The sequence below is a fragment of the Dicentrarchus labrax genome, unplaced genomic scaffold, assembly GCF_905237075.1.
Source record: "Dicentrarchus labrax unplaced genomic scaffold, dlabrax2021, whole genome shotgun sequence".
Lineage (NCBI taxonomy): Eukaryota > Metazoa > Chordata > Actinopteri > Moronidae > Dicentrarchus > Dicentrarchus labrax.
This window is the reverse complement of record NW_026136723.1, coordinates 20,729,020-20,752,156: the sequence shown is the minus strand read 5'-3', so window position 1 is coordinate 20,752,156 and position 23,137 is coordinate 20,729,020. Positions and strand designations below refer to the sequence as shown.

At 39.0% G+C, this 23,137-nt stretch overlaps 1 protein-coding gene across 2 annotated transcripts in view; it reads left to right on the top strand.

The window, feature by feature from the left end:
- The first annotated feature begins 1,425 nt into the window (after positions 1–1,425).
- LOC127358470 (oxysterol-binding protein-related protein 10) overlaps positions 1,426–23,137 on the top strand; it is a 75,153-nt gene continuing 53,441 nt past the window's right edge. For both annotated transcript variants that reach the window (XM_051391598.1, XM_051391597.1), the window contains exons 1-2: positions 1,426–2,014; positions 16,536–16,711. In XM_051391598.1, coding sequence (XP_051247558.1) covers positions 1,746–2,014; positions 16,536–16,711 — 445 coding nt within the window. In that variant the 5' untranslated portion in view covers positions 1,426–1,745. The remainder of the gene's footprint in view (positions 2,015–16,535; positions 16,712–23,137) is intronic.

The following is a 23,137-nucleotide window of genomic DNA, read 5'->3' as shown; positions in this document are numbered from 1 at the left end:
GTGATTTACATATATTCTAAATTGAAAGTTAATAACAAAGGCCACCGAGTCAAACTGCCTTGACCTCTCATAATGAAATGCAGCTGACCCAAGCTTGACTCTCAGCACAAGCTTTTAACAAACCATTGACTCTCTGTTGCTCAGGGATTTTTTTTTTTTACTCTTGTATTGATCTTTTCTTTGTGGCTGCCTCAGCTGACAAGCAGCAGGAATCTATCCTTGCTCTGTTAAGTGTCCTATGGAGATTCACAGAGGCATGCCTTGAATTGCTCAGTGCATCTTCTGCCTTTTCTTAATAGCCTGCAGTGCTCCTCAGTCTGGTCTTCATTATCGCATCCTTTTCATCCTGGTTGTGTGAGTGTGTGTGTGTGTGTGTGTGTGTGTGTGTGTGTGTGTGTGTGTGTGTGTGTGTGTGAATAAGTTGTAAAACTTATGAAACAAAATCTCACAGCCATATAAACATTTGGAAGCCCTCCTAATTTATGAAACTTGCAAAGATGTGAAAATGACATGCAGTTTCTAACCTACCTGATTGGCATGTCCTGAGCCCTTCTTCTACAGGCACAGGGTGTCCTACGGAGACTTACTTAAAGTAAGTCTTAAAAAGTCTAAAATAATCTGAATTTTAGGCCTTAAAATGTCTTAAGTATACATTTGAAAGGTCTTAAAATGTATTCAGTTACCTTGTTAAAAGTTTGCATTTTTCAGTTTTACGTTCTAATGTGTTTTGGGGAAATTTGTATTAATCACAACAACTAGAAAACAAAACCTACATGGAGACAATAACAGTTTTCCATCATATCCTTCATACTTTTATTTGTGCCATTATGGATGTAAAATAGGCCTTAAACTGCATTCATAATAGTCCTAAAAACTTAAATTCAACCTGCAGACAGATGACATCTAAACTGGAGGTGTTTCCTTAAGTTAAGTTTAAAATGTTATCAAATATAAAAGCACCTAAATTAGTCTGATGTCTTAGTATTGCTCACAAATCTGGAACAGAAGACCAATAATCCCTCAACTCAATATTAAAAAAACATTAAATGTACCCAGAAACACATTTGGGACAGTCTCTTTTTAATAATAATTAACCTTTTAGTGAGCTTGGAGTGATTTTATTGATTGTGATTACAATATTGCTGCATTATTTTCTTATTACACATAATACATTATAATTGTACTACTAGGTTTTAATAGTCACCTTATAGTAGCTTATATTATAAAGAAAGTCTTATCATATATCAGCCTCATACATGAGTCATCTAAGCCTTTTCCTGCTGATGTTTGCAGTATTTTTTATTTATTTATTATTTTTGGGGGGATGGGTTACTTTTTTTTGGGTATGATGATGTGTATGATAGGATTGCGTTGTAATATCCGGGGGTTGGTCCAGAGTGGAGTGGGCGTGCCTGCGCTCTGCTCTCCCTTCCTACCAGGAAAACGCTGGAGGAGACCCACAGTGCCACACAGCCGCGCACTGCAGAGGAGAGAGCAGGACACAAACACCGCCGAGGAACATGTCAGCTTTCTCACGCACCAAGGGACGCTTACACCGCCGGCGCAGCGCAGTCAATGCACACACACCGCCTCTGCTTTAGTTCAGCAGACATACATCGCCCTGCTTACCACTTATGCGCTGGTGAAATCTTCCTCCAAGCTGCTTCTGGTCCATCCCCTCCTCCCCTCTCTCCCTCCCTCCTCCTCCTCCTCCTCCTCCTGCTCTCCGCCGTCCCGTCGCCAGGATGGACAAGACGCTCTGCAGTCCGCATCCCGGGACCAACAAAACAAACTCTACCACGTCGGACCGCGGGAACTCATCGACGAGGAAGCCCGGCAGGAGCGGGTCGCACAGCCCCGGCTCCGGCTCCCTGGGCGGCCCGGCTGGAGCGGGAGGCAGCCGGGGAGCTGTGCTGGGGAACAGCATGATTCTGCAGCAGCAGCAGGCGCGCAAGAGGCAGCTGGAAGGAGTGCTGAGCAAATACACCAACCTGATCCAAGGCTGGCAGAACAGGTAAGCACATGGATGGCGTTAGGTGGACACTGGAGAGGAGTGGGTGGGTGGGTGGGTGTGTGTGTGTGGGGGGGTGGGCATTAGACACGACCCACTTTCGGTTCAAGTGTCAGATGGCTTTGTGTTGTTATTTGCCCCGTCCACGTTGCACTTTTGCCACCACGTCACCGTGAAGGGGAGGAGGAGGAGGGTGAGGAGGTGAAGGGGTTTAAATCTAAACCGTGCACACATGCTTGTAGGCCTGCTGTTGAACTATTTCACTGACAATAAGGCAGACAAACACTATTAACTACAAAAATCAGATCATAGAACTTACAGATACCTTCTGAATAGTATTTGATTATATCTTTTTTATATTTTATGATGTCCACTTTTGGTTGACATTGTATCAGAGATGTGTTCACCCAACTCTACAGTCATTTTTGAAGCTTTTAGAAAATGTATTGGTGGTGTTGTGTTTAGAGCTGTAAAAATAAGTACTTGGATAACTGGTCAGTCATTTAAGTAATTTCTTAAGCAAATGAGCCAAAAAAGTAACTGGTTTTAACATCTCAAATGTAAACATTTGCTGGTTTTCTTGCCTCTGTAATAGTTAACTGAATGTCTTTAGGTTTGAACTCATGTTGGACAAAACAAGCAACCTGGAAATGTCCAACTTGGGCTTTTGGCAATGACTGATTGTAAGTTGCAGTCCTATACTTGTGTTGCATTGCCCTTTTCTAATATTATGGCACCTCATGTACTGTAACAGGGGTGATCAAAACACTAGACACACGCCTCAGTGTTATGCACCCCAATATATGGCTGCAACTAACCTTTTTTCTTAACTGCTCAATTGTTTGGTAAATAACATGTCAGAAAGCTGCAAAAAATGCCTACCACAAGTGCCCATATCCAAAGATGACATCGTTTTGTCTGATCAACTGTAAGAACCCCCAAAATATTAAATTTGCTATCATGTAAGACCAGAAAAGGCAGGAAATCTTCACATTTGAGAAGCTGGGACAAGACAATATTTGTTTTGAACAAGGTCTTTTTATTTAAGATTTTCACAACATGCAGAACACAAACACAATACAAACTATAACCAATTGACAAGACAATATTTGACATTTTTGCTTTAAGAATTATTATTCGACTAATGGTTTCAGCTCTATTCAATTACAACTAGAGCTAGACCGATGAATCGTCTGATATACTGGCACTTATTTGTACTGATATTAGCTTATTGCAGACATGTTGGTGTATGCATCAGCAGGTGAGTGAGAAGAAAGTGCAGCACAGAAATGCCAGATATATGTTTGCGATCATTTAGAAGCAGTGTCTCCATTAGGGCTCCATTATTACAGCTGTATAATATTGCTCAGAATTTTTAGGTCTGAAACATCCTGTATCAGTTGGGTTCGAAGTACAACAGCATCGAAAAACTACCACAGGGCTGAATAAACAGCTGTCTGAGATCTTGTCAACAAACAGTGATATAAGTAGAGCTAACAGTTGTATTCATTAGTTAACCTGATGATTATTGTTTTCAATTAGAGATGCACAATAATTATTGGACCACATAAATTATAATGGGAATGGGAAATTTATATTATTATAAATTATCCTGTCAATTACAGCCGATAAATTATCAAAGCAAATTAGCAAATCTTCATAAATGAGAAATAAACAAACGTGTTTATATTTGTGTGCAAACATTACTGAGACAATTAATCTATAATCAAAATAGTTTATCTGTTAATTAATTGACTAATCGTTGCAGCTCTGGTTCTAATGTTCATATTGTAGGGCTGTTGTATTGAATTGTATACATGTACCTAATAAAATAATGCTATGTATTCGCCGTCTACAAATGCATTCCTGTGTTCACTGAACATATACATGTGCATGTGCCTGTTTCATCTAGCTGGGGTTACTGATGTGACCTTATTGCTTTATTTTATAGCTTTAAACAGACATCATGCCCGCGTCCTGTGGTCGCCTGACATTCTGTTGCTCATGCAGCACCAAAACCGCTCTCATAAAGAAGAATGTCTCAGAGATCAAAGCAGTGCATTATTGTGCGACTGTACTTCATGCAGCATTCATGGGTTCACTCCCTGCCCTGTCCGATTGACTCAACTCAGACACCACTGAGTTTTTATATGAGAAGCTATGAGTGAGTTTTTTTAATTTAAAAAATATTACCCAAGCCTATACTTGTTGTGAAATCTGGCTGTGGGGGTACTTTTTTTTGCGAATTTCCTGTTAGCTGCCTACAGTTAACATGAATTATGCAGGGTTGCTGTACTGCAGCTGTAGTGTGATTTGGGATTGAATTTTTTTTTTTTAACAATATGCACACGAAAATAACTGACTTATAGCTTTCCATTGTTGCTGTAGAGGTGCTGCAGAGAAGCTGAGACTGTAGTGTGTATGATCTGGGCTGGAAGCCAGTGTATGTGAAACGGGTGGGGTAGAGAGGCGGGGGTGGAGGTGGAGGGAAAGAATGGCTGCTCCCTGCTCTCCCATTAAACTGACAGGCAGATGATGCACTGAGTGAACTGCATCTTGATATGCACCCATAGGAATACCTGGATTTTAAAAAAAGAAAAGAAAGACATGTTCATTTCAAAGAGGTAAAAGTGAGGTGGTGTTGATAAAAAGAATTTAAATTGCATTTGATGTTCATGTGGGATTTGTTATCTGTCATCTCTTCTCGCACATAATTATGCAAACAACAGGATTGTGCTGCTATGTAAGCTGATCTGCCAGCAGGAAGGGTAATATAGGACCGGTTTGTTCTTTGAGGCCATGATACCTGTCCCCTGTTTCGATTTCTAAGTGCCCAAAGGTGAATGTCTTGCTTTCATGGAGAGATTCCTTTCGGCTCAATGACCCTGAGTGAGCACCGTGGCCTTCAGCTCGTAGATAGCGAGCACTGACTAAAAACATCCTGAGAATGGAGCCCAAAAGTGTAAAGCCTCTTTTAGTATGCAATCAGATCAGATTAAATGTTTTTTATGAGCACACAAACCTGAATTTGTTACAGTACTAGTCTACTGCCTTTACTACTCTCTACTTCTATTACTTGTACCACTAGGTCTGCTCTTAAGGTTACTAATTATTAGGACTGTCCCTGACTAAAGATTTTCATGAAGCCAATAGTCGATTAGTCATCGCCTGTTTATGATACTGATTTAGTTATTTAACTACATGTATATCTGTATTCTAACAGCCGCCTGTTGAATGCTAACAGAAAACGCAGTAATGATTCTGAATGTGTCGGCAAGGACCAGCAAGAAGACTGAACATCCCTCAGACGCCGTGATCCTGCTATTATCGTTTGATTATTAACATTTTCAAATGGATGTTAAAATACAGGCAATATTATTTCAAACAATGTTGAAAAAATGTTTAAATCGTGCTCAATTTTGACGGTTATCTGAGTGTTTTCTTACTTTTAGACTAGTCGACTAGCCTAAATTTAAAGTCCCTAGTCCCTACATCCCCAGTGTTTACTAGACCTTTTTAAAAAATGTATAATAGCTTAAAAAATCTGAAAAAAGCTATGAAAATGGTCAGGTATTTATATATCAGATATGAGGCCTTTTCTAAACCCATCTGGACAAGAACCTGGACAATCCATCCTTTGTCAGGCTGTGTTCAACAGTTAATATCTTTAAGTGCCTGCACCATTAACAATATATATAGAAACATTTTGAAGGAGGAGCAGCGGTACGCCTATGGAGGATGGTGTTGGAGTAATTACGGTCACGTTCCAATAGTTGTCACATGGAGAAACACATTGTGTGTTTGGCAGGCGGTGTCGTGGTGGGCAACAGACCTGAGTGAAGCTAATTCTGCCACTGTGTGGGTGGCCATGTCAGTGTGAAGTGCTGCTATGTTGTGTAGGTGCTGTGTGTGTTTGTGTTGGAGAAAATATGCTAGGTAGCCATTTTTTGTTTCTATACACATATATACATACTATACTTGTGAGGACCCTCATTGACATAATGCATTCCTTAACCCCTAGACCTGACCTTCGGAATAATTTTAGAGTTTTTTTAACTTGGGTTTTTGTATCTTTTCAGATTTTTCCATGGTTTCTAATGGTAATGATAACATAGTACTCATCCAAGTTAACTGCTGGAATGCAGAAATACTGCAACAACAATGAAGTCATAGTAGTGTCTTCAACCCTATTCTTACTGTGAAACCTGAGTAAATCGTCTGTCAAAGCCTTGTGGGACAGCAGGCAGTACAGGACCAGCAATGTGAAAAAAAGGGAGCGGTCAAAACTGACAAAAAAAAGTGATGCAGTGGTGGACCAGGAAGTTTAATCTTTATTTTTCAGTTTCAGTGAATAGGAAATTGCATAGAACAGACAAAGAATATAAAAAATACATAGAAAAATGAAAGAGACAATAATAAAAAGGGTAAAAAGTCCATGACAAATATTTAAGCAGTAATGTAGACTAAACCAAAAACAACCAGGGGAGATAAACAAATGAAGGAGATAAATTATTATTATTAAAAACATGTAAAGGTTTTCAAGACTTCTTGTCAACGGAGGATAGTTTTAACATGAAGTTCAAAGTCAATGAACATTTGCATATGATATTTGGCTAATAATATTAATAAATGTCTAATAAAAAAATTTTTTTTTTAGATCTTTGAAAATGATGGAAACCAAATGGCATGTTATGGTAAAACAAACAAATATAATTATTGACAACAATAATTTTTGTAACTTGTGATATCAATGACCGAAAAGCTGTGGAAGAAATGTTGTGTGAGTCAATGAATTTGAGCGGGTCTTCCGAGTAAGAAGAAGTCAAGTAGAGCAAAGAACACAAACACTCACATGATCAGACAGCTTTTTAACAAACCTATTTGAAAGCTAAAACTAAGGTAAATCAGTAAATTTATTACCCACATTGTCTGTAAACGTCCATCAGAGTTTGGAGACCAACTTCTCAGTTGAACTATGACCGACCGTACTTGCCCCAGTTGTGTGTGCACAGTTGTTCTGTGTGTTGGCTCAACCAATTGTGAACTGTTTTTTTTTTTTCTGTTTTAACCCCTAAGTGTTTCAGATATCGGTTAAAATGTAATAAACTGGAATTATACTTTAATCATCACACCTACACGTCTAACCCAAGACCTAAACATACCCTTAATCTAATTCCCTAAAACCAAGTCCCTTCAACCTCCTGTGAAGAAGTCAAAATGTTCCCACTCTCAAGGTCTAACATTCAAATTGGTCCCCACAGCGATAGAAATACACTACATACACACTCACATTGCGATGTATGAATATTCATCAGCTAAGTGCGGCACTAGAAGATGTTCACTTGAGAATCTATTTCAAGATTAATAGTTTGACTCAGCCTTGAGGTTCCAGACCAAACAACCAGGTTGCTGTACTTTCACTCACACTCATATACACACTCAAAACATATTTAACATGCAAGCATCCCTTCCGAGCTTTGGGTGTTTTGTTACAGATACAAAGACAGTCCTGTGTCAGACAAGATCTATGTAAGACGTTGAGCTTTTGTGACGTAATGCAGTGTACAATACAGGACCTACAGCATGTATGTGGGTTTGAATGCCATCAGCAGACCGTGTTAGTGTGCGATAATTCAGGTGGAAGTTAGTTGTTTTTGTTGCTGGAGCAGATCAGAGGCTTGGTTGTGGATGGTGGTTCAGATCTGGTTTCCAGGGTGATAATGTTGGACTTCAAAAAGAAAAACAGGAAAATAATAATTGGTTTCAAACTTCAAATGGGGTGTTCAGCTTTTCATGCTGGAGATATTGCGCTAATATTAGATCATAATCTAGTCTACTGTTGAGTGTTTGTGCATCATATGTAAGTATTTGCATGCAAATCTTCATTTGGATGATCTCATATCGATTCATAAAATCCAGAGATTGATCTGTTTTTTAATACCCTTTTCCCACTGGTGCATGAAGCTTTAATCCTGTTAGTCTTGCATGGCCAGCCTTTGGTAGTTTGTGCAAAAAGATCTGGTCAACATCTGGTGAACCTCACTTGAATTAAACTGACAGAAAAAAAAATCCAAGTCAGAAGGTTGTGTTCACCTGTATTTGTTCGATGTATGGGGCTGGGATGCAGCCGGCTTCCCAGGAGCTGTAGCAGGACCCCACCCACCAGTGTTTGTTGCTCCTCTCATGGATTAGGAAGCTTTCTCCTGCTGTGCAGCGTATTGGGCTCTGCGGATTGAAAGTCGTATAGAGACCGGTACATACTTCATCACTTCAACACTTCAACAGAAATAGAAAAAGAGCAGAAATAGCAAGGGTTGGAAGATAGGGCAGGTCCAAGTAGAAATATCTGCTCTGTTGTAGGTGATTTAGAGACGCCATGAAGGTATGGCCACATCGGATCTGTGCTGTATAATTACAATGTAGCTTGGATCATCTGACCTGTAACTGTTTAGCGTAAACACAGTAGGTTCAATTCTTAATGTAAACATGAATCTTTTTAATAATCCACCAGGTTAGAGGGTCCCTTGTACAATTTACGGCACTATTTTTATGTGACAGAGGCTGCCCACTGCTCCTAGTGTTTAGGATGTGTTAAATGCAGAGGACAAATTCTCCTTTTCAGATGTCTTGTACAATACGATGCTGGATCTGCGAGGATTGCTACATGTGTAGATTCTAAATTTATGTCTTCCTAAGTGGTCAGCTGGGTGGGGAGTACATTGTGAGGGATGAATCATTTCTTTGTGGATGTGCTCACTGGAAAGGAGCACTGCTGTGCTTCTTTGATCAAAGCTGTGAGTCGGGGTAATGCGGCTCTGGTGGGTGTCTCTCTGGCACAGAAGAGAGAGAAAACTTGGAGTATTTGACTTCTTGTTGATTTAAAAATCTGGTTAGTCTTTTGCTTCCTTCTTTTAGGAGTTTTTTGAGGTGGCCTGAACTTGCATTTGGTTTGCTGGTAGTTACAAAATCAAGGTTGCTGTAGGAGTAGACAAAACAATCTCAGCTCAAGGCCCACTTACTCATTTGTTCTGAATGTGTCCTTATCATCACTTCCAGTTTGCTCCGAGTGTGAACCTACTGTGACGTCACTCATTGGTTTGTAGTGTAACCTATAACGTTTTTTTTTAGGAGCCAGTGGCGGTGACGTACTGCGAGTTGAGTTGCTCTCACTGGCTGTGCAGTTTCGACTCGTCTGTTGCAGGAAACACTGGCGGCTCGCCTGGTCACGCTCGTTTTCATATTACAGCTAAACAGTACACTGAAATATGTTTCTGACTAGACCCAGACCCTCTGTTAGCTCCGTTTGGCGTTACTGATGGAGACAATACTCATCTCATACCTGCAGAGCACCGCATGGTTGCCTTTGCCTCACTCTCCATCAGACGCGCAATCTTGCTAAAATGGAAGGATGCTGCCTTGCCCAAACTTTGTCAGTGGCTTCGAGACATAATGTCCTGCCTTTAAATTGGAGATGTTACGATTCTCAGTCAGTGGCTCTGAGAACAATTTCTATTAGACCTGGGGACCCAAACGACATTGCATGACATGTGTTCTAACGCCGCAATTGGCGTGGAAAATAACACCAGACATTACGTCATGGAAATAACTATAACGTTAGTCTTATTTCTTTTTTGTAGACACTGTGCTTTATATTTATTTTAGATAGCCAAGGGGGTGGGCATTGGGGGATGGGTGCGGAGGGTTGTCTCACTTTATTACTGTCATCACTGTCTTTGTTTGTTTTGTTTTTTTTTATTGGGTTTTTCTTTTTTTACAGTACTATATTGGTGTGTATTTCATAACAGTGTGGAATATGTGCTCAAACCTGGGAGTTTTTGTTGAAAACTTCAATAAATTTTTTTTTAAAAGAAAAGTAATATGTTTCTGAAATGATTTTAAGCAAGAAATAGGCAATGCATTAACAGAATCTTCATTCATATTTGATCAGTGCTGCCTAGTTTGACAGTTTGAGCTGAGTCTTGTCAATCACAAGGTAGCCATGCCCTAAAGCATACCCTGCTTTATTGTCTATTTTAGTAGTCAGTAGTTTGCTCAGTTGCCATGAAACTGTGGCTGTTGAAACTTTCTACCTTGGAGACAACATGGATGATGGAAAGTTTAAGTATCTGCAATTCAATGTCAACTGAGCGAACTCAATCTGATGATGAAGACCATGTGATACAGTTGTAAGCTCTGAAGCAAGCGAATAAGCGGTCCTTAGATTAAATATAAAGTGCTGTTTCCAATATCAGGAAGTAACTGTCAGGCTCAGTTTATGCAGCTCAGACTTGAACCTGCATCAGTGATATTTTTGTGGTTAACATTGAATCAAATCTTTGTAAAGTTAAAATCCACTGAGAAATTCCACTCAACTCTAGCTTTTACCAACTTTTAACTTTCTGTGATTTAAAACCCTGGAATATTGGACTTAATTTGTCACATGGCCAGAAACACATCGTCAATGGGCCTGTGTTTCTTTGTTTTCTTAGTTTTTCTGCCGCATAGTGGTTGAAAAATATTTAATGCAGATTCTCCCATGACAGTATGTGATTATAAGATGTTGGCTTTACATAACCCCTGTGACACTACAGCACTGCACATTTTATAACTTAACAAGTATAAATCCACATTTCTTGCCAATAACCAGAGTGATTTACTGCTTTCCTGCTGGTCTGACATTCCTCGGAGCATTTTTGAGATCTAAATGCCAAAAGAGCATGAAGGAGATGCAAATTTTGCTGACAAGCTATTTTTTGCGGTCTCAATGTTAATGGCATTAGGAAATGGCCGTGTTTCTGTTGATATGGATAAATGTGCTTCACTAAGCTCTTTTTACAGTGTTATTATTGTTGTAGTGGTGATTTATCTGAATGATATCAGCAAAAAATGGATCAGTATCTGAAAGCTCTTTGTTGTTACAGATGTCTATTATTGAGTGGATAAGTGATTATGTTTCATATCTGTAAGCCAGGGATAACTTCTGATGAAAAATCTGAAAAGCCACTGAAGTTATATTTAGTGTTTTATACTTGAAAAAGCACAGGTCTTTATAAATAGGCCTGAGAATGCATCTAACTCTGTTTTAATCTTGATTAAACTATTTACAATCCTGATAGACTTCACTAGAAACCTTTATTTTTTAAATGATAAATAGTGTATTGCCATCTATATACAACAGCGTACTTGTTTAAGCACGTATATAGTGCAGTTTTCCCAGTATTTTACGTATTGTGTCTGTGATACAGGTCAGTTTCTATATACAGTTTCTTTAATTGACAATTGCAGTCATGTCATCCTTGGGTTGAGGGCATAGACTGTATGATTAAAAATGGACGTAGACTCAGTGACGTTACCCATAGGATTCTGAAGAGCCGTTGTGAAGCTCAGTGTGGTCAGCTCCAGTCGTCGTATATCTTGGCAGTCCTGACTCTGCCGGCTAATTCCAAAATATGGGCAAATACGTGGAGCGTGTGTGGAGCACACATTGGAGAAAACAGCTGTCTGCACCTACCTGTGGCTACGTGGCAACAGCCCTTAATTATGCATAGCTTTAAGCCTTAATAGAATATAAACAGGTGAGTTATATAATAAGTCACTCCTACAGTTGTCATGAATAGGGAATTTAGCTTTTGAGACCAAAACTGTTTTTTGTACCAGGCTGTAAAATGTCTAATCAATTTCTATTCCAATATTTTCATCATCTCATCTTTGCATTTACATTGTCTGGTGCTTTCTCATATATCATTCCAGTCTTCCTCAGTTATCTCCAGTCTTGATTATGTCTCCCATTTCTTTTTTAAATGGACGGTCCAGTAGTTTTTAGCCACACTATCGCTGTGTCTCTATGGTAATGACGGTCAGTCCTCCATTAGTCTGGTCCAGACTGAAGTATTTCAACAACTATTGGATGGATTGCTGCACTTGTGGTTCCCAGAGGATGAATCCTAATGACTTTGATGATCCGCTTTTGACTTTTCCTCTTGCGCCACCTAAGGCTGATATTTAGGGTGTCTAGTAGAAATGTGTAAACCACTGTTGGATAGATTGCCATGAAATTTGCCACAGACCTTCATGTCCTCCTCAAGATTAATTGTGATCACTTGATGTTGGTGATTCCTTAACTTTTCATCTAACTAACTACATCTTTTGTGCTAATAAACACATTTGAACATGCTAACATACTGAACTAAGATGGACATGGTAAACATTATACCTGCTAAACATCAGTATGTTAGCATTGTCATTGTGAGCATGTTAGCGCGCCTTTAGAGTTTTCTATTGTATTATCATGATATTATGTTTGTCTGCTTTAATCTGACCCATTATTTTATTGTTTATTTGTACAGGGACAAATATGTAGCATGAACAAATGCCACACACCAACACATGTATAACATAAGCTCATTTGCAATGCCTGTCCCTACATAGGCCTTTAAAATACAAAACAACTCACAAATATAAAAGAAACAGCACAAAACTCAAACTCTGCTAACATCTGCTTGTTTCACTACACTTTAAAACAAGAAAAGACCAACCAACAACTTCTCAGTGATACGTCCAGCCTGCTATTTAGAAGTTTAGCATTTTGACAGTAATGAATATTCACTAGCTGAGGAAAAACAACTGAATATTGAAACGAATTCACCAGAATTGATAGAAAATTTACTGATTTTTTTTTTTTAAGCAATGTAATGTGCAGTAACTTTGACGTCCCCCTAGTGTTGTTGTATCATTATCTTCCATTTGGCCCATTTTGCTGCTGCCTCGTGCTTCCAAAGGTGAGAAGTTCACTGTGAGCTGAGAGAGTCTGCGGCCTCACAGGTCGGTTGTTATCAGCACTGCTCTGACACAGGAGGCTGAATGTAAAGCCCAAGGTTTTGTTATACAGCACCATTCATCATGTTAAAGGTCTGCATTGTGGTTTCGCTGCAAAGGCAAGACTGCCTGGAGGGGTCAACGGTAAAAGCCTCCACTCTGCTGACTGAACAGGGGATAAGACTTCATATACAGCTCAGTATGTGTGTGAGAGAGAAAAAGAGATGGCTGGATAGAAACTGACGCAGGCAGATTGTTCCCTGGTTGGCTGTGGTCGACATAAATCACCAGCTCTCCTGGTGGAAGGGGGCAAGACTTTGAGTGGGGATCAATTTTCAGAGAACAGTATTCACTGCATCCTCTCTGGGGAACTCTAGAAGGTTCATGGGAAAATGCACGATGTGAAGGATGGAGTAACAGAGTTCTTTGTCCTCTTAATGTTTGCATATCTGAAGAATGAAGCCATTCACAGTGTTTTCGTAATCATAAATAACATAACTTTGAGTTTTCAAGTGCTGGAACAGTTAGTTGATTAATATATTAGTTAATCAACTACGATTTAATCCTAAAATATTAGAGTTTGCTGCTTTTCTCTGTTTTACATATTTGCAAACTGAACGTATTTGTGTTTTGCAGTGTTAGCAATTTCAAGATGTCACTGTAGGCTCAGAGAACCTTTCATAGACTATATATAGAAATGATTAATCAAAAACAAGACAGTTTACAGCCATGCTAGTGGCTTAATGAAGCTGTACAGTGGTGCTTTGACCTAAATGCTAACATGCTCACAATGATGAAGCTAATCTAAGTTTAGCATGCTAACATTTATTAATTAGTACCAAACACAGCTGAGGCTGAGGAGAATGTCATTTAATTGTATATACATTTGTTCTTAAATCAAAGTATAGGAAAATGAAAACGATTCATCCACTATGCACCTCGGATATCTGTACCAAATTGCATGGCAATCCATCCTCAAGATATTTGAGTCTCGACCAAAGTAGTGGACTCATTTCCAGACCCACGTTAGAGCCACACTGCTAGCATGGATGAGCCACTGCTCTCTTTTCCCCAAAGTCTCTATACTGCACTGCATAAAACTCATTGGAATCATTTTTATGTTAGGTAACATGAGACCAGGCATAGCTGTGGCACTAAAAACCGAGCTGACGGCTTGCTCTGAAGGAATGTAACTGATAGTGGAAATACATTTTCACAGTGACACTGACAAAGAAACTGTATTTACTGGGGAATAGTCATGTCTGGCTGATACCTAACCTGTTTTACTAAATGAATAAAGTCATAGATAATAGATAAAGTCAAAATGCTCAAAATTTGCTGGTAGCAGCCTCTCAAATGTAAGGATTTGCTGCTTTTCTCTGTTTTCTATCCTTATCAATATAATAGGGTACATTTGGGGGTTTTGCACTGTTGGTTGGACAAAATAAGAAACAGGAAGATGTCACCTTGGGCTCTTGGAAAATGTGAATGCCATTTCAACTATTCTTTGACATTTTATAGACATATACATTTAATAAAAACATTTAATAGTATTTATAGTATTGCTAAGTAGTATGACCAAAAAATTATAGATAAATATTTAAGATTCTGGTGGTTTGCTTGACTGGGCCTATCCTATCTATATTATAGTGGCTTATTCTATTGTCAGGAGAACATTGAATATAAAAGCATTGTAATTTCCTTATGTATATACTTAAGTCTTTGATTTGAAGGGTTTTATTAGCCCACAAACTGATGGAATGTATAAAGAAATCAGAACAAAAACAATTTTAATATATACATTTTTATTTATTTGGGCTTTTATTGCCTTCAGTTGAAAGCGACAGCTGAAGAGTGACAGGAAACGGTTGGAGTTGAGCCCATGGCCGCTGTAGCAAGTACTCCGGTACATGGGGCGTGAGCTCTACCAGGTGAGCTACCAGGGTGCCCCAGATTGTAAACAGTTATATAGTAAACATAGTAAAAACAGAACTTAAAAATAAAGAAAGATATGTCAAAATCTAATATTGTAATATTGCTTCCTTTCCAAAACTAAATATTTTAAAAATTGTTGTATAAACACTAGAAACTGACATAAAATACTGAAAAAAAGTATTCAAAGAGTTGTTTTTCAAATGTTCTATTGTAGAAGAAACTAATTCCAGCTATGCAACTGTTTGGCTGTGTATAAAAAAATCAATATCATATGGGAAATTAAAACATATTAGTTAATAATGAAATAATTCTTAGTTGTTGTCCTAGATATGTCTAACCATGAATTAATTGGACTCAAACATTAGATATGTACAGACACTAGATCTGACATGATTAGTCAAATAATTAATTGATTAGTCGATGGATGGAATATTAATCTACAACTATTTTGTTTATTGTGTAAAACCTGGATATTACCTACCTCCAGCCTCTCAATTGTGCAGATTGGCTGCTTTTCTTTGTCTAATGTTGTAAAAATCTTTGGGTTTAGACTGTTGGTCAGAGAGAACAAGCCATTTGAAGCCAGTCTTCCTGTACTTTAGGAAGTTGTGATGGTCTGTTGATAAGGGATTACAGATGAAAAGAGTGACAGTGGTAGTGTGTGAAACTACAGCATGAGGGCAGATCAAAGTGAACTGTTGTTGTTCTTTGAAATCTATGAGAAACCTATTAAAAAACAACAGCCGGGAGATACTGTAGTGGACAGGTGACCTCTCTCAATCTCTTTACTCGTCGCATAAGACGATAATGTGGCAATAGGATGAGGCAAAAGCTGTGAGAGCTGAGAGCAATGCTGCTCGGCAAAGGGCTGATCAATACTGCAGCTTCTGTAATCGTGGGTAGAAAGAGAACATTGATTGTGAACACGGGGAATCTCAGGGAAAAGAGGGCGATACAGGGCCGTGCTGAACCAGAAGACAGGACAAAGACAAGCGCTGTTACCTCAGGCCACTGTACACAAACATGGAAAGGTCAGCCAAAGCCACCCAGTGCCACTCTGGCCTGTGTTGAACTACCAGAACAAAGCGTTAAGCAGAGCAGACATGCCGGTTTTCTTGAATGTCATACACAATCCTTTCTGGCCACAGGAAATGAAACGCGTCTGCTTTTCCGTGTCTTAGGTTATGTGTCTGGCTGGGTTTGAATCTTCGAGCCAACGATGAGTGAGGCAGAGATTCAATTACGCTGTGATTGAATGTGATTCATTAATCACAAACGGGAAAATGTGGGGTTTAATTTCCATGCCTCGAGCTGTGGTTTCTGCTCAAGATGACCGCACTAATCTCTACCTTGAGTAATTTGGAATTGAGCTGCCGGCTTGATGTCGGCGAAAGCAGGCCTTAATGTGCACGGAGGGATATTTTTAACGATTCTTGTGTGAAGAGAGCTGTGGTAAATAATATCCTGCAGGCGTTGTTGCATGGGAGGTGAGAAATTTAAGGGTGTTGTGTGTTTTTATGGCGCCTCTCTTACGCCTCATCTCACACTCATTCATAGGCCTCCTCCTCACTTTCTTTCTGTCTCCCACATCCTGAAAAGTTTGCGCAAAAGGAAGATAAAAAAAAGTTTTACCTGTAAACAAGCTGCGATAATGAGAGCATAAAGCAAAAATTATGATAACGATGCTTTTTCTGTTTCCCTCTCCCCCATCTTTCTCTCTGGCCCATTACTTTCCTAACTTCCCTCTCTCTGTATTTGTTTTCCTCCCATGCAGGTACTTTGTGTTGGATCCAGAGTTGGGGCAGCTGCACTACTTTGTCAACGAGCAGGGGAAGAGCCAGAAGCCCCGTGGGTCCCTGCCCTTGATCGGTGCCTCTGTAACCCCGAGCGACGAGGCTCCGCACATGTTCATTGTAAACTCTGTCAATGGAGAGCTGTACAAACTCAGAGGTATGACCTCATGCCGGCCTCAGGCTGACCGTATATGGCAAAGTGCAAACACTGAGTGGAGTGTGTTATGTTGGAGTCACTTGGAGTGCAGAGCACATACTGGGGTGTTATGAATGAACTTTTTTCCGTTCAGCATATTTGTGAATGCATTAAACAGCTGGTTATGGAGAGCATCTGATGAATCTGAATTAAAGCTGCAGATTTTTACTCTTAAAGCTGCTCTATAATTATTGTATTTTAAGATGGATGATTGATGTAAGTAAGTAAAGCTTTATTTATATAAATGAGAGAGACATAGTGAAGATAGAGACAAAGAATTAAGATTGCTTTTGCCATTGCCAATGAGATGTGTTTTGGCCGCCAGGCATACGATTATAAGTGACATAGGCCGCCTGGTTACCATGGTTAGCACTTGGTCAATATCAACGCTCATTCTAGATGGACTTTGAATTAGACCAACCCCTGTTTTCTGCACAGGCATGCTTCATCAATGATTTTGCTTCAAGGGAGAAAAAAACATAAATTGCTGGTCTCGGTCAAGACAAACTAGAATATTTGGCAAGACCAATGGCGAAGTCTGAGAACAAAAACCAATGAGTCCAAGACAATAGAAAAGATGAAAAAAACCCATCTAAAATCCCAACTACCAAGTAAATATCAATTTTGGAAAGTACATGCTCATTTATTAAGCAAAAAAAAACAGTTGTGAGGGTTTACTGCTTTTGTCTGTTTTATGTGATTGTAAATTGAATATCTGTAGCTCAGAAAAAATAAGCTTCAACCTTGGACTGTGAGAGACATTTTATAGACCAAATCTTTAATCAGTTAACCGGAATTTAATTCAGTTCAACTTCATTGTCATTGTACTTGCATTCAAGGGAACCTAGTCTTTCAGAGATTTGTAAATCATAAAAATATATAAAAAACAAAGGCAAAAGGATTTTAAGAGAAAGGTTAATTAAAGTGCCGTGAAGATCCTGATATTATGACACATAATAAAAAAAATATACTTTTAGGGGGCAAAATAATTGTCAAGACTTAAGTATCTAATGTAGAAGTATATATAATTTGCTTGTTTTATTTTATTTTCTCATTCTTATTGTCCAAGGAATTTGAAAAGAGCCTCCCATGTCCATGTACAGGTTTTAAAAACCTTGGATATACTGTATATACAGTGGAAAATTCAGCTCAGGAGGCATTCGTCTGCACCATAGTGAAATATTGCTTTAAGACCCAGTGCCAGACAAAGAGCCTGTAGCTGGTCACTGTGTTGAAGGCCTTTGCTTTCAGTGACCTGTATCCACTGAAGCGAGAGAAACTCCTTTTTACTGTTGCTCCACTTGAGCCGCTGGAATGTCCCCTTACACTCTCGAGGGGGAGGATATCAGAATAACTTGGCCTATATTCCCTGAATAACTCAGTGATCCATGTGTATTGAGCTAAGAGGAAACAATGATCCCACAGAGAAGGAGAAGTTGGGCTGAGTAGCTCACAGGCAGCGGTATTTCCATTTCCAACGCCTCGGTGAGAGTCGAGAATGATCAAGAAAGTCATTGAGAGAGAAAAGCAATCTTTTGGTGCAGCTCAGCCAAACAAACCCAAGGTTAGTAGGTGTGACTGGTGCCAATAACACCCCCCCCCAAGTACGCCACTTCAGAAACAGGTTTATTAAGATTTTTAAGATTATTATTATTTTTTTTTTATTAATTGAAGTTCAATAGCAGCATTTGTGCTCAAAAACTTCAATTTGCTCAAACAGCAGGGTACAAAGTGGCCCAGCAGTCTGTGATTAAGATTAGCCGGTATGCTTCAGATCCAGTATTGGTTACCATGGGAATCCCTGAAAGCCTAACCTGGGGTTGAAAAAGAGTAACTTGAAGGTTCAGTCTGGAGTAATGTATAAACTGCATATCATCTCACGGATGGTCGGTGTCTAAAGCTTTAAATGCCACCTTTATTCTCAGGTTGAGACCTTTTCACAAGAGGGTTCTGAACACATGTCCCTGTTGGTGACTGGTATAAGAAGATACTGGATACACAGAATCTGTAGCTGCTGCAGAAGCAAGGGCACAATTTCAGTGTTTCAGTTAGATTCATTACCAGAAATCTTTTTCAAGTAGTAGCCAGTGATTCAGGCAACATACAAGCAAGGTTGTTTGGGCTGAAAACTCTTCCAGTTTTATAAAATGTATTCATAATTCTCGTAATCAAAGACAGTTCTCTTTGTAGATACAATTAAAACATTATTTATTCAGTTCAAAAGTTCATTGTTGACTTTGGAAATGATTTTTTAACAAAACATTTATCCAAGTAGCTATCCTCTAGTAGCCTCACAAGTAAATTATAGGTGATTATTGGGTTAGTGCACTATAACACAGCAATTTATGTTTTGCATACTAGCATTATTATGGAAAGCACAACCAATTTTACTATAATGTATTATTTGCTAGATGATATAAATGAAGAAGATAGCATTACCATTATTTGTATATACTTGCTTTGTGGTGTCTTCTATGCAACAGTTGATCACAGCTCTTAATGTTTCCTAAGAATGTCTACTTCAAGGCATTGTGGGACTTTCATGTGACATCTAACACAGCTGCAAAGTAGTGTAATTTGCTAGAGCAGAGGAATATAAAGGCAGTATTTCTGCTGTAGTGTAGTGCCCTGTGTATTGCTGCAGAACAAAGGTGAAGAGCTGTGGGAATTTAATCATGTCTGAATGTGCAGATGGCAAATTAAGCAATTTATCATACGATGTTGCAGTGAGACAGTCAGCCAATGAAAGGGTCAAGTTATGCTCAGCACAGCTTTCAAACTGGCTGATTAGAATGCGTGACACAATCTTTATGGTGCATCATAATAATTAAAACAATACTGTGGCAGTGTTTTGATGCTGAACCCGTCCTAATGATTGATTATTATAAAGCTTCCAAGATCATATCTCAATACAAATCTGCCAAAATATGTCTCTTATTTGCAACAGCAAACTATTTATATGATTTCCATGACTACTGTGAGCTGTGTACTTGACATTTTTTGCCAGTGTGTTTATCCAGAGTGACTGTCAGTGAGTGAACAGTTATTGTCTTGCATCTCAGATTAACATCAGTTATTGCACGGTTTCATCAAAGCATCCTCGTTTACATCCTTGTTTTCTTGTTGAGAGTTAGATAAGAAGATCGATACCACTGTCTGTATGCCAAATACAGGGGCTAAATACTGGAGCTAAAGCCAGTAGACAATTATCTTAGATTAGCATAAAGAGTAGAAACAGGTAAGCAGGCAAAATAATCAGAGAAACAGTCTGTACTTGTTGTCTTTATCTCTTGTAGTCCTAAAGGTTGCTTTAATTCAAGAACAAAAAGTCAATAGCAACAGGTCACTTATACACATGGATGTTTCAGGCTCCGCCTTCCTTGTAGTGTTTGTGTCCCACAGGAAAGTAACACTTATTCTGCTAAAATATGACATTCAATTCCCCTCTGCTATACTGCATAAACGATGAACACATCACAACAAACGTAAGGTGCAACAGTCTGAATCTGGAGTGAATAAAAGCTATTAAAAGCCAATTAAACAGAGTTAAACCTGAAATTACAACAAATTATCTCCTAGCAGATAATATGGTGTTACTGATTTAGTGCGAATAATTACTGGGGTTATTGTGTCATTTTGATGAGGAGAGGCTGGTTGCTGTAATTGCTGGGCTACTCTTCTAACCTCTCTAGTCCCTGTCAGCATGTCCATTTTCTTGAAATATATGTTTAAAGTGCCTCGCTCATAATATCTCCCAGCACTTTAATCAAATCTAACTGCTGGTCCCAATCATTAATCCTCAGACTTAGCATTATCTTAACCAGTAACATCTTTCACAATGCTGTAATTAAAATGGGTGCAATTAGACAATGATGGTGTTGATATGATTGAAAGGAGGTTTCTCTCTCTCTGTCCCAGTAGTGTTCGGATATCGTTCAGCTGTCTCTCTGGGATGGATATTGACATTTAAATAGGACACAGGCCAGGACGGGAGTCTATAGCTTGTTTGCAGTGAAGCGATTCCGATGACGCATGAAATTCAGATGGAAGGGCAGGAAGGCAGGGATGTCTGTGCTGTGCTAGTTTAAAAGGTATCACAGAGAAAGATACAAACATACAATCACAGTATATGTTGGACGTGAGACAGAGGAGCAATTTTTGCAGCTGAATTGTAAAACTTCTGTTACATGGCTCTCTTTAAAGCCACCAGACTCCTGTGATAAAAACAGCAATTGAAGCTCAAATAACACAGGAATAGCAGGTCAATCGGTGCCTTGATCGGTTAGTTTGTGTTATTGTGTGTTTTCTTGTTAGTGATCTAAACTACCATGTTAAAACACCAGAGTCAGTCTGGTGGCGTAGATGGAATATAATGGTTTCAGTTCCTCATTGAAAAGGGCTTTATGACATTTTTCTTTTGTCAATTTCTTGCATTTTTGAAACTTACGAACAACAACTTTTGGTACTTGATAAAAGCTACTTGTGGTTTCTCAGTTTGATCGATTTGAGCAACCGCAAACGATGCAAAAAATGAAATCAGAGAGTTAGTGATAGTGCTTGCAGTGTAGAAAATCACTTCCTGCTCTCTCTAAACAAGCTATTGTCGCTCATTTTAAATGGGCGGACAGACCAGCTTCTCATTTCGTTGTTTCCAGCGCAAACCTAGTGCATTCATCAAATGAATAGAGCTGTCAGCCTGTCACCTCCAAGTCTGCAGCTCTTGTGACACAAAACCAGCTTTGAAATGTACATCAATATCATAGTATTCTCCCTGAATGAGAACAGCACGTCCTGCTCTCAGCTAAGTGCGTCTCTTGCGTCACCATATGAACAGGTGCATATTAGCATAGCCACACACTGCTGTGCTCAATACAGACAACTAATTATCTTTAATCACACTGAAGCTTGTGCATATCACAGAGAAAAATATCTGATTTAGACGCCTGCTCACTCCCTGGGTAAGTGGCTCCTTTGGTGAGTGATTTCTGTGGACGATGACAATGGGAATAAGTGGGAAGGTTGTTACTTGGTGTTTCTGGAGAAAGATAGCTTTGCACAGGTGTTTCTATATGAATACTCTGTTCTCTGGAGAGGCGAGCAGCCAGCCCCAGTGGGAGAGCATGTTTCAAATGCTGCACTCGTCAAGGGTTTCTGTGAACGTCTCATTTTCTCAGAGCTGCTTCTTCACTTAAAGAGGCCTTTTGTAGGTGTTCTCATGACTGTGGCAGATGTCGGCGGTGCGAGTGACTGACAAGTGCAAATTGAATTCTCTGTTTGCTGAAATAACTTCCATCAGCATGTCAAAAAAACTGAAGATTTTAAAGTTTCATTTTGGTGGCGATGCAGCTCCTTATTAGTCTAATAAAGCGATCCATCCTCATCCAGTTGCTAATAGGGAGAGTGCTGCATTCATTTCCACATTTAAAGCTTTTCTTTGGATGAAAATCAGAAGAAACATAATGAAAATACTTGTCTGACAACCAGAGCGGAATTTAATTTTAATTAATTCTATTAAACATTACTGGATCAAAGGTTTCAGTATGCTTCAAACCAGAGTGTACAACATGTGATTAAAAAACATTCTCACCCAAAATGAGGATAACATTTTCACACAGTCTCTTCTCAAACGTATTAATGGAGTTGCACTCAGATGTCCTTTCAACGAGTGACCAATGTAGTAGTGTGAATAATAAAAAAGTTCAAACCCTCACACATAAAAAAAGTGTGACTGTCAGCTTGTCTCGGAAATTGTCAGATGCTAGAACAGTGACTTTTGGCATTGAAAATTACATTTGGCATTAAAAACAAAACCTGAACAGAAAAAGGAAACACTGGCATTGAAACACTTGAACTGGAAAAAGTTGTATTGGCGCTGAAAAATAAAAAACAGACATTTTTTAGTTCTACACAGTTCAGTTGTAAATATATTAACATAATAATCCTGATGAGTCATTACAGGTGATTCATATCCAGATATTACTGAAATCTGTATGGGTTGAAACTAATTATGTGACTGTTACTATTTAATTTTGAGCCTGTCCTGCCAAGGAAACCGACAGCATCGGTCGTTTCAGCCGGTGCCATACAATGTAAGTAATCATGATTGGGGAAAAGGAGGAAGTCAGGAAACTGCAGAGCGACAGACTCAATGTAGTGATGAGGCCGTGGTGAATGGTTTAGTCTACAAAACATAAAACACAGAAGACTGCTGTTTAAAGCATGCCCATGAGCAGCTGATAAAATTAAAAATTAAACTATATGAGCTTAAGTGTGCATGTAAACTGAATCACTACCAGCTGTGGTTAATAAAGAGATTAAGTTATGTGTATGTGTATATGGCAGTGTTTGCTATCTGGTGTATCTGTTAAAAAGAAAGAGATTTTGGGT